Source organism: Nannospalax galili, unplaced genomic scaffold (assembly GCF_000622305.1).
Source record: "Nannospalax galili isolate Female #2095 unplaced genomic scaffold, S.galili_v1.0 scaffold487, whole genome shotgun sequence".
In the NCBI taxonomy this organism is placed as follows: domain Eukaryota; kingdom Metazoa; phylum Chordata; class Mammalia; order Rodentia; family Spalacidae; genus Nannospalax; species Nannospalax galili.
The window spans coordinates 2,275,129-2,289,897 of record NW_008357047.1 but is presented as its reverse complement, the minus strand read 5'-3'; the positions used below and the strand labels follow the sequence as shown (position 1 = coordinate 2,289,897).

At 40.1% G+C, this 14,769-nt stretch overlaps 1 protein-coding gene across 1 annotated transcript in view; it reads left to right on the top strand.

The window, feature by feature from the left end:
* Nebl (nebulette) overlaps positions 1–14,769 on the top strand; it is a 208,299-nt gene that overhangs the window by 122,856 nt on the left and 70,674 nt on the right. The window contains exons 15-17 of the mRNA XM_029557134.1: positions 5,291–5,395; positions 8,201–8,308; positions 12,513–12,623. Coding sequence (XP_029412994.1) covers positions 5,291–5,395; positions 8,201–8,308; positions 12,513–12,623 — 324 coding nt within the window. The remainder of the gene's footprint in view (positions 1–5,290; positions 5,396–8,200; positions 8,309–12,512; positions 12,624–14,769) is intronic.

Genomic DNA, 14,769 nt, shown 5'->3' with positions numbered 1-14,769 from the left:
TTAGTAGGCAGGACAGCAATTAACACATAATTATGCCCAGGAAATTGGGTTTATTAGAATGTTCTACCTGATAACATGGTAGTTTATTGTAGAAATTTTTCACAAATTGTCCTGGTAATGGTTTACAATTTCCTTTCCCTTATATAAGTGCTATAATATACTTCTTAATAAGATTTATTTTCATGTTTTTAAGGATTCATTTGATAAATAATGTTTTACATTCCTACCAGAAGGAGGAATCATAAAAACAGAAACCTTGGCCTCAATGGTCGTTCCAACCTTTCAGCTCTCTTCATCTCCTTCAACTGGATTTATTTTGTTTTTGCTAATGTTTAGATGGTGTTGTTTATGTTTATTAATCAATTTTCATTTGTCTCTGGAAGTTAAAGTGGATATTTTTGTCTTTGAGGACCTCTGGGAATATCAGAATTCTTTCTCTTTTCTTTGATTGCTTTTGAATGTATGTACAGATGTAAAGAGAATAAAGAGAAGTTATATTTAGGGAAATCTAGAATCTAGCATTGAAAGCTCAAGGATTGGGATCCTATGACCTGTATTTCATCTTGTTCAACCACTTAATATTATGCACTCAATATTAGGGTGTGCCTCAATTTCCTCATCTGTAAAATGGGAATAAAATACCCAACAATTAGGGTTAAGAAGATCACTTCACATATATAATATACAGAAAAAAATACCTAAGTGTTCAAAATTTTTGAATTTTGTTTGCTATTAATATTTTGTTCTTATCACCAGTATTAAATTTCAAAACGGTTGGTTAAAACAAAACAAAATAAAAACAAAACAAACCTATATGACTGCAGTATGAAAAACTCCGAAAGCCTATAGTCACAGCAAAGTAAAAATTGAAATAATTTTGTGGCAGTACGGAAAGAATAAAGTGACCATTCTCCTTATTTATCAATAGTAGAGTTTTTACCATAATTACGGGAGTGTGTTAACATCACCTTTTTCAAATATATAAACTGTAAAAGCAATTAAAATGTTTTCAAGCCCATAAATAACTTTTTCACTCATTCTGTAGTGAGTCAGCACCATCTAGTGGTTCCCTATGCGTCCTCTTCCCTTCTGTACTACCCGCCCGGTTAAGATGTGTGAAAAATAGTAATGGCCACGATATAGATGCCCGTGTCTCTCTCCTCCATGGTCTTTGTTCCCATTATTTTTGTAGGTGCAGTACAAGAAAGATGCTCAAACTATGCACAAACCAGTTTCAGATCTCCCAAATTTGTTGTTTTTAGACCATGTTCTGAAAGCCAGCAAAATGCTCAGTGGAGTAAGTGGGCTATCTGGTGGCCTGTAGAGTAGATGTCTGTAGTGAGCATGGCTGCCGTTTTCCTGGGCTCATCTGCTACCTTAGTGCCTGTGTGTCTCTCCTCCCCCTGTAACTAACATGTTGAAAAGTTGCCACCTGCTTGTACAAATCCTGCCAATGCTGTCTCTTTATAAAGGGATTCTTTATAAAAATGTACATTTTAGTTGTTGACAGATTCATACATGTATATAATGAAGTTTAGCCCCTCACTCCCTATTACTCTGCCTCATCCACATCCACCTCTTTCTTTCACTGAAACCCTTCTCTTCCCCAACAAACCCTCCTCCTAGTTTCTTGTCATTTTGTGTGTATGATTCACTGAGTTCCATTGTGGTGGCCTGCATGAATATGGGTGGGAGGTTATTGTTTTGTTTTTCTGGACAGGGTCTCCCTAGTAGTACTCACTATGTGGACCAGGCTGGCCTGGATCTCACAGAGAGCCTGCCTCTGCCTCCTGAGGGCTGGCATCAAAGGCTCATGCCACCATGCCCATCCGAGGTGAGAGGTTATTTACTGGAGCACAGGCAGTTTATCAGTGCTCATACTGAAGAAAGTAACACCCAAAGTATGTTCTTGCTAGCCGTTCAGTATCCCATAAATGCAAGCACATGTTAAAGTACTGGTACAAGCAAGCTCCTTTCTGTCTTGCCTCCTCCCATTTCTTCATCTGTGTCAGGATGAAGCCACTTGATGCTCATGTCTTCCAGTTGGGATCTTTTTCATCCAAGCCAGACCAGCCTGATAGATATATGTATGTACCCGTCTGTGAGGTCCTCAGTAGAAAAAGTCTTTCTTAGTTTAAATTATACTTTCTCTGAAGCTAAATCACCAAGATGCTTACCCTGCATGGCCGCTATGCTTTTATTCTTGTGGTATTATCTGTCAAGGCAGCACGAGGGTCAGGAGAAGTGCTTTATGTACCAATGAAAATACTTGTGTTCACAATTCACAACTCCAGCCTTCTGGGATACTGTGCCCACCCTTAGGGCATCTGGACCCTAGTTCTTGATACCCTAGGTTAGTGGTGACTCTACTCTGTACTTTCCTGCATGGTAATGACCAAATCTAATTTGACCTCAAGTTATTTCCACACATATTTCAGTAATCACCCACCTAGTCACTACTCACCAAAAGTATCCTACTTACAGAATAGGCCCAGATCAGATGAAGAGTACATGTTGGACGCCTTACACAGTGGTGACACACACCTTTAATCCCAGCACTCAGGATGAGAGGCAGGCAGATCTCTGTGAGTCCGAGTTGACCCTGGTCTACGTAGCAAGTTCCAGATCAACCAGCGCTACATAGTGAGACCGTGTCTAAAAAGAAAAAGGAAAAAAGGAAAGAAAAGAAAGAAAAATAGTGAAGGTTCACCCACAGTCATCAGTGGGAAGCCAGGCCAAAGCCTGGGTCTTAAACTTCAGTTATCACATAGCTTCATCTAATCTTTAGAAGTGTGTGTAGGTGACTCCAGCACTCTGGAAATGCCAGTCATGATTTGTAGGTCTGTTTTCTTGCATAGCACACCACTGTCCTTCTTAGGGTGCCAACTGTATGTAAATAGTTTATACTTGCAGAGACTGGTTTTAATCTACTTTAGAAAACGTTGGTCTTTGGATCAAAAGCAGCGTGCTCTTGTGTCCAGTGTGTTGAGCAGGAAACAAAGGTTTGAAGACTATGGACAGGCTCAGATCAGCTCGTGGTGTTAGGACAATTAAGTCATTGTCCTGGGTGGTCCATCCTCACCCTACACCCAGTATACACATCCCACTGACCCTGCATGTCTATTCCAGTTTCGTGGTTTTTCCCACGATTCACACATGCTTCTAAAACTGGTCTTTCTGTCCTCTGCACCCTCTTCTTTCTTTAGTCTCAGGCATCCAGTTCTGAGCTTTGCAGCAGTGTTTGCCCTTGCCTGTCCCCTAGTCATCAGTACTCGGGGTCGTGGGGATGCGTGTGTAAATAAGCCAGCAAGACTGTCCTGGTGGTATTTGAAACTTTGGTAGTGGAAGAATGCATGCTGCTTACACGCAATATTTATTTTCAAAATGTTGATGTGTGTTTTACAATAACAAAAGAAAAATCACAATTTAATACACATCGTTTCTGTCGTCAGCAGAGAGCCAGGCACAGTCACATGTTACTTATTTTTGTCATTGTTCACGGAAAGACTGTGATTGAATGACTGGATCACTCACGTGGGTCAGGAAGTTTAACTCACTCTGAATCATGTACTTATTAAAATTGTGTAATACTGTATCGGCTTAAATTTATTGCATGTTAGAATAGCGTCCTTTTATGTGTTCGTGTAAAGAGAATTGAAATTTTCTTGATCTGTAAAGGCCTCTTGATTTCTTATTAGATATTTGCCAAAGCTAACTGTCAGTTTGTTATAAATAACTGTTTTATAAAAGATCTCTAAATGTCTCGATGAATTAGAAGCAAAATTTTAATGCATAGTGTGTAGCATGCAATGAGTAATTTAGGGCCTTGCGCAGCACTGAGAATTAAATCCCCGAAGGAACACTTCGCCAAGGAAAATGGACCTTTCATAGTGGTCAGAATCTTTTGTAATGTCACATAAATTGAAAAAGTACAAATCATGTTGCTCTGTCTAACCTCCACTAGGCGGCAACAAAGACTGTTATATATGGAAAACCAAGTCCATGTATTAGAAATTGCATTTGCAGGTTCTTAATTCAAATACATTTTGTTTTAGCCAATTTGTAGTATGTACCCATCATTTAGGATATAATTCCCTAGGCTTTGTTAGTCCTGGACTTTGACTCAGTAAAGGAATATGTACTACCTTCTTACATTCAAGTCACAGTTAATATGGTCCCCTCCAGTGAGCTGGAGTTGTGACCTCCTACAGTGAACCTGGAGCTGTGGCTCTCTTGGAAACTAGAGCGGTGGTCCCTTCCATGAGCCAGAGTTGTGGTCATCTCCTGTGACCTGGAGCTATGGTCCCCTCACAAGAGCAGGAGCTTTGGTTCCCTGCAGTGAGTCAGGGTTCCACATTCCTCTGGTGGTGGGCTGATGGTGGAGCAGCTTGGAGGATGGAGGAGTTCCTGATGTTGGGCAGGAATTGCAGTCTTCTCTGAATGACTGCAGTCCCTACAGCCCCTTCCCCCCAAGGTCCCAGGTTGTTCATGGCAGAGGCTTTGCCTCTTGTGCTGGGAACAGGGAGGTCTCTGTCATCTGCAGATTCTAGTCTTGGGAGGACTGATTCTGTAGAATGAAGCTCTCACCTTCCCTGAGGCACAGCTGTGGTCCTCACTCCACACATGGTCCTGGGCACCCAGGCCTTGATGTTGGACCTCTTCCATTACCAAGTTTTCCATTCCTTTTCTATTCTTTTTCTACAGCTCAGTATGCCTTCATCTATGGAAAATGTAACACTACAGTTGAAATGATTTCTATACATAAAAATTTCTTTGAGACAGTGCTTCACTATGTAGCTCTGGCTGGCCTAGAACTCACAGAGATCTGCCTGCCTCTGCCTCCTAAACATGTGTGTTAACATGCCTGGCTTCAGTGCCTATGTTTCATCCCACCTTGCTCGCTCATGATCCATGGGATCTCATCACCAGCTTTTGCATTGCCACTCAGTGAACATCCCTTCATGCTGGGTTTACAGCCAGTTGTCCTGACTGCTTCATGTGCTCTTCCCAATGACCACCTAGAAATTTCCTCCGTGCTGCTGTTATAGACAGGCTCCATAATAGCACTGTAGCTCCGACTGGCTTGTATTTTGTTTGCATTCCTAAAAGCCGTCTTTGTTTTTGAGACAGTCTTTTTCTGTGGGCCAAGGTCCCAACGCTCCTGTCTCAGCCTTCTAAGTGCTGGGATTATAGATGTGAGCTGCCACACACACCCAGACACATTTGTAAGTCTCAATCATACTCCTCAATCTCTTTTATTATAACTTTATTTTCGTGTTCTGTTTTTTAGTGGGAATATAAAAAGCATTTTGAAGAAAATAAAGGGATGTATCACTTCGACGCAGAGGCTGCTGAACACCTGCACCACAGAGGCACTGCTGCCCTCCAGAGTCAGGTACGTTTGCCCTCTCACAAGTACACAATCACCGGGCGCCCACTGCTCATTGCCGAGAACCCTAAAGAACAGTTCCTAAGAACATTCATGTTGCTTCAGAAAAAGCCCTCGGGCTCTATTTTCTATTTATTTGATCAAGGAAGCTGGAGCCACATTTCAATATAAAGAAGTTTCATAAAAACAAGTTACTTCATGTAATTAAAAACTTCAAATCTAGGCACTAATTAATCTATGGTCAAATCTCATGATGATATAGTTTTTTTATAGTATACTGATTTTTCATATTTTTAGTTACAATATTAATTTTCTAGGTGTAAGGTTTTATTATAGTTTCTCGATTCAGTTATAAGTGTTATTGAAAAGGGAAAACAATCTTACTAGTATATTTTAAATTAATGTTTCTTCTCATTATAAAGCCTTATATTTTTGTAAAAGAGCTTAATTTTTTTCCTAGCACACTATAAAGGCCATATCTATTTTTTTTTATTTCAAGTTTAAATAGTTTCTAAAGATACCATTTCTAGCACCTGTTAAGGTAAAAATTTACGTAAAATGTGGTGCTGCATACCTTTAATCCCAGCACTTGGGAGGCAGAGGCAAGTGGATCTCTGTGAGATGGAGGCTAGCCTGGTCTACATAGTGAATTCCAGGCCAACTGTAGCTACAGGAAGACCCTGCCTCAAAAAAAAAAAAAGACAAAGTTTTTTATTTTACATGACTCTTTCAAATGTATTCTGTGGAACATAAGTTCCATAGTGATTTGAACTGACCTCCTCTGTTAGTTTCCTGTCCTGTTGCTGTGATAAAATACCCCAACAAAAGCAGTTCCAGGTCACAGCCCATGATTGTGGGGAGTCGGGCGGTGGCAGGAACCCGAAGCAGCTGGTCATGTTATATCCACAATCAAGACCAGAGAGTGATGAATTCATGCACGCATCTGTGCTCAGTGCTCTTTCTCCTTTTCCATATAGTCCAAGATGCAAATCTAAGAAATGATGCCACCCACATTAACATAATCAAGACAGGTCCCCACAGGCATACTCCTAGGTCACCCCTAGGTCACCCTGACCTAGACAATCCCTCACTGAGACTCTTCCCAGGCCTTCTAGACTGTGGCAAGTTAATGCTGAAAACTACTCTTCTCCCACTTAATGTGTGAAAGCCTCTCCTGCCCCCTCCGTAAGTTAAAGTCTCACTCTGTGGCCCTGCCTTGCTTGAACTCACTATGTAGATCTCACTATGTAGATCAAGATAATCTTGACTCGTGACCCTCCTGAACTGTTGGATTTGCAGATGTGCATCACTGTGCCCAGTTACATTCTTACTTCTGCATTTTCCTACATTATTCTAATGTATGTGTTAGAATATTCTAACACTTTTATATTCTAACACTTTTCCTATTAATGGAACTTTTCTGTAATAAAACTCTATCTACAAATAAGTGTTTCAAAATTTATTTCCTGTCATTACAAAGTTCTAAGATTTGAAAATTTCTTTGGGGTTGAGCTATTAGTATTATTATACAACTTAAATAATCTCACAATTATAAAGCCCAAGAATTTTAATGAAAATGCATTTATGAATAACGTGAGTAATGATCAAAGCTTTTCTATGCACCCAATTTAAAGGATCTATTGCTAAAAAGTCAACTGCTCTGATTACATACAATTTTAGTTCTTGTTTTCAAGAAATGGCACTCATTGAGTTTGAGAGTTAGCTCAGTGAGTAAGAGTTCTTGCTGGATAAGTAGTGGGGACTTGAGTTCAGATCTCCAGAACCCAGGTAAAAGGCTTGGAGTGGTAGCATGTACCTGTGAGCCCAGCACCGTGGAGACAAGCGTTGTGGGGGTTTGCTGGCCACCGACTAGATCCAGGTCTAGAAAGAGCCTCCGTCTCAAGGGGATAAGACAGAGAGTGATGGAGCAGGACCCCCGACATCCTCCTCTGGCCTTTACAGCACACGCACAGGCACATGTGCCTGCACACACACATGTGTATACACCCCATGCAAATTTATATATATAGACATATAAACAGGAAAAACGAAAACAAAAGTAGAAAAACCCCTCATTTTATAAACAGAAAAGAGATAGAAACTAATTTTAATTGATGCAAATAATTCATAACACATTATTAAATAGTGGATAATAAATTGGAAGAAAACTATGTATGTTTTATTTACTGTTTATGGGAGGACTCAGCAGTTCCAGAGAACATTTCCCTTCCCCTCTTTTGACAGAAAGATGATCACATCTGTGTTTTTTATCAGTTCATGATTTTTAGTAGATATGGGGAGCACCACTGAGAGTCCCAGCTGCCCCTTCCTCTATTAGTGTGTGGTGTGAGTACATATATAAATAACCCCATGTATTTGGTATGTCTACATATTCTGGTTAGGTGACAAAATACTTTATTAGTCCTCTATACAACACCTTATTTAGTGTCCCATGACACTAAATACCTGTGGTTTATTAGGTTGAAAAAACATCAAATTTTATCCTTTAAAGATTTTATATATTGCCCATTACTTTTGTCACGTGTCACTAAGTCTAGGGGACCAGCCATCGCTCTAAACAGTCAGAGTAGTTTGATTTTAGAAAAGAAAATGATTAATTTTGGATACATTTATTATACTTGGCTCTATACAAAGGCTTTGGGTTTTATATGCTTTTCATTTATTTTTTGGGGGTGAGGGGGTGTTGGGGATTGAACTCAAGAGCTTACCCTTGCTAAGAATGTGCTCTACTATTGAGCAATACACCAACCAGCCCTTGTTTTTATATACTTTTAATATTTTTTAATGAAGGTAAAATACAGAGAAGAATATGAGAAAAATAAGGGAAAGTCCATGCTTGAATTCGTCGAGACGCCATCATATCAGTCCTCAAAGGAAGCTCAGAAGATACAGAGTGAGGTAGGTCACTGGGCTTGCTGTTAATTATTCAGCGTATTCTTGATGTTTTCTCACTTGGAGAGAATCGGTATGCAGTGAGTGTGGTGGGCTCAGGGAGCCGTGTTCTAGACACAACACGGTTCTGTGGGGAAGAGTTGGAACCCATGTTCTAGACCCAGCATGGCACTGTGGGACAGACTTGGGGATCCATGTTGTAAACCCAGCATGACACTGTGAGACAGATGGGGACCCATGTTCTAGACCCAGTCCCTCACTGCCAGAGTTTTGCCATTTGACGGCTTGGCTTTCCTGAGCTCTCACATACGAGGATTATATAGGCAACACTTTTTCAAACTGAACATGACAAAAACCAACACTTTCAAATCTGTGTAAAGCTATGAGCATCTAAAAGCTAATTTAAAATAGAACTGGTTGCTTTGCTTCCTTCTTCCCTCCTCTACAACAGCAATAGAACCAACACTTGTTAAATCCTTATTTCATGCCTAGTACCTTGTTAAGGGCCTTACCTACATCAGCTCATTTAATTTGCAAGGTAAGGCATGGCAGCGTATGAGGAGAATATGATCGCTAAGTTTATAAGCCACAGAAATGGACTGTCTTAAATAAAGCCACATGTCTGGTAAAGGCCACCAGTGTTTTAGGACCTGGTTGAAATCATACTTCCTGTCTTTTTCCTATAAGCATATTGAATTGATCCTTATTTTCCCCCAGTAGATCGTTGAGTGTTTTTGTTTTGTGGAACAGCCAGATACTCCCCAGACTGGGTTTTCTCTGAGCAGGAGAGTTCTGCTTTTTTCTGTTTTTGAGCATCAGGCACACAAAGTTTTGTCTAGAATCAACACCCGCATTCCGTGGGTACAAATGGGCTGTTACTCTGGAGGGAAAGAAACAATGGGCCAGGGTGTCAGCTAGTTATGGAGTGTTGCGTTTTGGTTTGCCATTTGCTTTGTGTAGGTGCTATAGTTCATCATTTTGGGTGACAGTCCCTCAGACATTATTACGGCTTGACAAGCTTGGTTAATTTCTTCTTTAAGCCAGAGAGAGAAGAATTATCCATTTCAAGTCATATCTTCTTAAGTCAATGAATGTGAATTTGAGAAAGGAATCTTAGATCTATGATAATGAAAGGAGGTATTTTAACTGACTTGGCAGAGCTGGTAAACTTGGTCCAAGTTCAGAAGTCCCGTTAAAACTTAAAATTAACAGGACAAATCATACTTGAAGCTCAGTTCTCAACTTAAAGCATTTTTATGTCCTCCATTTATTGTCCTTGACTGCAGTGCTCATTGTATGTGAGCTAGAATTGGATTTTCAGTGACTTGCCCCATTTTATAGGAATTACGCAGCTATTATCAGTGGCCCACAACCCAGGGAAAAGCTTTGGCTTCCACAAGCTGTCTTACTCCATGGGTTCTCTGAAGTTTAACGCTATGTGAAATTGTTGAATCCATGTTTACCAGCGGACACAGAGATCAAAGATCCTTTGTTTTCTGAAAGCAACATCTGAAGATAGCTTCATTCTCATCATCACCATGGTCTCACAACCTCCCCATGGCCTCCCCACAACCTCCTCAGAGGTTGCCCTGCAGTTCCTTCAGCCCCACCTCCAATCCTTCAGCAGCCTCTTCAGAGTCTCCCCATGGCTTCCACAAGTCCTCCTCAGTGTGCCTTCAGCCCCTGATGGATTCCCCATGGCCTCCTTATGGCCTACTACAGCCTCCCCCTGGATCCCCAATGGCACCCAGCCTCCACATGGCCTCTATCCAGCCTCCTCCCAGACCCCAAGGAGCTCCCTGTGGCTCACCATGTCCTCCATAGTCCCCTCACAGCTTTCTCCCCACCTTCTCACAGCCTCACCTGGCCTCTTTACAGCCTCTAGTGGCTTCCTCACAGCCTCCTCACAGCTCCGTGCCCCCAGGACTCTATGCACCTTCCCACAGCCTCCACATGCCTCCTCAGCTCCCTATCTCCCTGCTCCTCTCTCCTGCCATCCTCAGCCACAGAGAAACTCCAGTTGACAACTCTCATTCTGCCCCTGTGATCATCTTGAATTTTTATACTCTAGCAGTCTAACTTTCTTCTCACCAACAAACCTGCACCTCACGATTCGTGATTACTACCTTTTGAGATCTTGTTTTTGAATTCTAAATAATAGTAATTTTGAGAGTTAGGATTTTAGCCTCTTGTCTTTCAGAATAGTCTCTCTCGTTTTCTTCACCCGAGTTGCTTCTTTAGTGAGGCACATTTCCCCTTCACCTATAGCCAGCAAAGATTAGATTTTTTTTTTTTCTTCAGGGATTTCAGTTTTGCCTAGGTTCAGCAAGGATTGATGGGATTGATGCCTCCCACTAGGAAATCTCTTTGGACTAGATTAATATTTAAAAAGCTCTAGCTTTTAAATCATAAACATCTAAAAATTTTCAAAAAGCCTAATGCAAAAAGTGCCTCTGAATATAGAAAGAATGAAGGAGGTCCACAGAAAGCCTCTGTCTTAGAGGCAGCTTTGATTCCTCAGTGCTACGGCTAGTATGCCTTGAGGTACTCGGTATCAGAAAAAGCCCGATTGCAAAGAAAGCCATTCCTTTCTTCGCTCCAGCCTTTAACCATAAATATCTCCTTTTCTTCCAGTGCCAGATGTAGGTTTAATCTGTGTTTTCTAAGGGAAATCGCTTAGAAAGAAATCCCTTCCTCTGCTTTCACAGATGTCTCTCCCTAGCACAGAGCGTGCCGAGTTTGGGTTTTCTTGGGCCATACACTGGGTGCAGTCAAAACCAACCTTTCTTAATGACTTACTGCAGTGATTTTTTTTCCCTAGGGAAATACCTTTTGAAGTGAAATAGCCAATATAAATAACTACATATTAATATTCTATTTCACTTTGCAAAGATTCCTTTTTACCTAGAAATGCCCTAGATTTAAGCATGTAGCCATGTTATCTTGATTATTTTCACATGTGCAACGACAGTTTATCATGACTGTTTTTTGGTATATCTATGATTCTTTAATTCAGAGTGCTCTCTGTAGCTTCTTAGCTAGACCATCTACGTATCCGTTCCTCACAGCTGAGCTGGTGTTTGTTGGGCAGCTGTACACAACACGATGGGAACTAAGAGCTCATGGATTTCTCTTGTTCTCCCTCTTGGTTTGGAGAATTTATTTATTTACAAAATTACCTTTCTTTGTAATAAATGCATAACGAACCTGCAAATAGCTTCTCATTCTGCATGAATAACCATCTGAGGCACAATTTATTCATTTTAACATCTTTATGATGTAATTTGAATAAAATATTTGACTGGTAAAATCTGGCTCTTGTTTAGTAAATATTTCATATGAATAAGAGAGTTGTATGATTCAAAAAGTCTATCTTTATAATAAAAAACATGGGTATCATTGATATTCAAATATGTACCTCAGATGCTAGAATTTATGGAGTCAAAGCCAAGGGTGTCCAAGCAGGCCTGAGAGACAAAGGTTATCACGGATTCAGCTTGCCAGTCCCCCAGTATCACCTTCAACATCTCAGGCTTCATTTCTTGATGTAAATTCAGGGCCTCGCGTGTGCTTGGCAAGTGTGTTATGTCTGAGTTGCACCCCAGCTACCATTAGGAATTCTTACCTACCGAAGGATCTATCAGATTTATAGCAAGGTTATCCTCACAGTTCAACTTGGCCCATATCAAAATCTGTAAATGGTAAAGAAATGATCTTAGTGCCCAAATCACCAAGCAATAGCATCAGCCCTTCTCATTCTCTTCATTGCGTTTTAAAATTGGTATTTCCTGGGCTCACGGAAGACCGACTAGAGAGTAGTGGGGTCCTGACTTCAGTTTGAACTGACTTTTACACCACTAGATTTTCTTCCATTGGGTGAACAAAACTTCCTTTTGTGTGAACTAATCAGATGATCCAATCAGAAAGCCAGTCCTGTTCTTACCCCAAAATGGAGTGATGTCAATCACAGTCCTTGAAGAGGTCCCCACCTTCACTTAGAATAAGGGGATGCTAGTTGATGATTCTGCTCTTTTTGGTAGAATCCTGAAATTTAGGATGAAGTTGGAATTATTTTTCTCTTGTTAAGACTCTGAGATGGTAGAATTATATAAGAAAACATCAGTTTCACGCTATGAAATCTTGTTCTCATGGCTTTTCCATAATGACTAGAATTTCCTATGCTGAAAAATTATATGGTCTTATTTAACAGAAAATTTACAAGGAAGATTTTGAAAAGGAGATTAAAGGAAGGTCCTCACTGGATTTAGACAAGACTCCTGAATTTTTACATGTGAAGTATATCACGAACCTGCTGAGGGAGGTATGATCTTGCTATTTTATATAACATATAGCCAAAGAAAACTTAAGTATCTCCAGAAATATGTATTAGCAATCCTCTGTTAATTGAATGTTTGAGATAGTAACTATTTTGTTCTTGTGTTTGTTTAAACCTTTAGTAACAGAGCCTTGTATTGTCATTAACATAGGAAAGTGTAGGCTAGAGTATATATTTACTGTTGAAGGAAGGAATTATCCAGATTTTCTGGAAGAACTTGAAAAATATTCTGCTTTTGCATTTGGTTATAGCTCTATAAGTAGTGAGTTTTATAGCTTAATAGCTGCTAGATTTTTAAAAATTATTTTTGTTATTTTTATTTTATGTGATGCATGTATATGTGTAAGTGCACCCATGTTGTACAGTGCCCACAGAAATCAGAAGGCATCGGATCCCCTGGAATTGCTGTTACAGATGGTTGATTGCCTCTGTGTAGGTACTGGGATGTGAACCCAACAAGAACAGCCAGTGCTCTTAACCCCTGAGCCATCTCTCCAGCCCCCAGCTGCTAGTTTTTTACAAAAATATTTTAAATATACTCTCTTAAATTTAGTTATCATAAAAACGTATCTCATAACCAGCTTTAAATTTTTTTAATTATTGAGAAATTAATACATGCATATAATGTTTTGATCAGCTCCACCCCATTCCCTCCCCTTCAGTTCTTCCCCAGCCCCCACTAACACTTTTTCCTCCCAACTTCATGCTTTCTTGTTCTGTATTCCTCTCTCTTAAATCCACTGTGTCCACTTAGTGCTGCCTGTATGTGATGGGTATAGGGCCATTTACTGGAGCATGGGTAGCCTTGCAGAGGACGCATCCCTCAAGAAAACTGACTCCCCCTCCCCCCAACAGCCACCAATAGCTCCTCAGCCACGCTGGGACTTGGACTGGCTTGATCTCCTGTGAATCTTATGCATATAGACATGGCTGCTGTGAGTTTGTGAACAATGGCTGTCATGTCCAGCAAATAAGGTTTAGCTGCACATGTCCACTACCTCCTGGTCTTATCATCTTTCCACCCCCTCTTCAGTGATGATCCCTGAACATTGGGGGAGAGGTATGATTTAGATTTTCATTTAAACTTGAACACTCTACAGTCTCTTATTCTCTGCATGTTGACCAGTTTACATTTTTTTATTTTTAAATTTTAATTTCTAATTATCTTTGTATGTGTGTATTAGGTATGATTTTGTGCACATGAGTGCAGTGCCCTTGGAGGCCAGAAGAAGGTTTCAGATTCCCTGGAGCTGGAGTTACAGGCAATTGTAAATCACTTGATGTGGATGCTGGGAACTGAACCTAGGTCTTCTGGAAGAGCAGTCCATACTTTTAACCACTGAGCCATCTTTCTAGCCCCCTATAACCAGCATTTTGGGTAGCTTCCCTGAAGCATTCTCATGATATCAGGAATGAGGTACTCACATGTGAAAGTCTGGATAAATGACTTATGCAAAAGTCCTTCATGTTATATGTAGGGTAAAAAGCCAAATAGTTAGTGTATGGAACAGAGGGACTCGTGACTGTTTATTTTTGTCTCCACAGAACTTTTCTTGAAAATTTAAGGTTCATTTTTGCTCACAACTAAGATACTGTATTTTTGACTATTAAAGTTATTAACTCTAATAATTAAAAACATGTTTTCAGTTCAACACTTATTAATCTTCCCCCCCATGACTCAAAGGTAACATAGAGATTTTCTAAATGTCTACTTAAACACTTAAAATTTTAAGTGGATTATATATTAATGGAATATATAATATATGAGTATGTCATATTTTAAAAAGAGAAAAAGGAATTCCATTTTATTCTGAAATTTCCAACTGAAGAAATGAGTCCTCTGAAAGAAATGTCTTAAACCAGTGAAATGAATTCAACAATTTTTTTTTCTAGAAGCCCCTCATCATGAACTTCTTTAATAAGCAAATCCTAACTGGTCCTTTCCATTTAAGTAGCTTAGAAACTCACTGTGTGTTGTGAGATATATCACACTGGCCCAGGCGTGGTGGCACACATTTTTAAACTCAGCACTCATGAGGCAGAGCCAGGTGGATCTCACTGAGATTAAGGCCAGCCTGGTCTATGTAATGAGCTCGACTCTGTTTCAAAAACAAACAATTTTATATATATA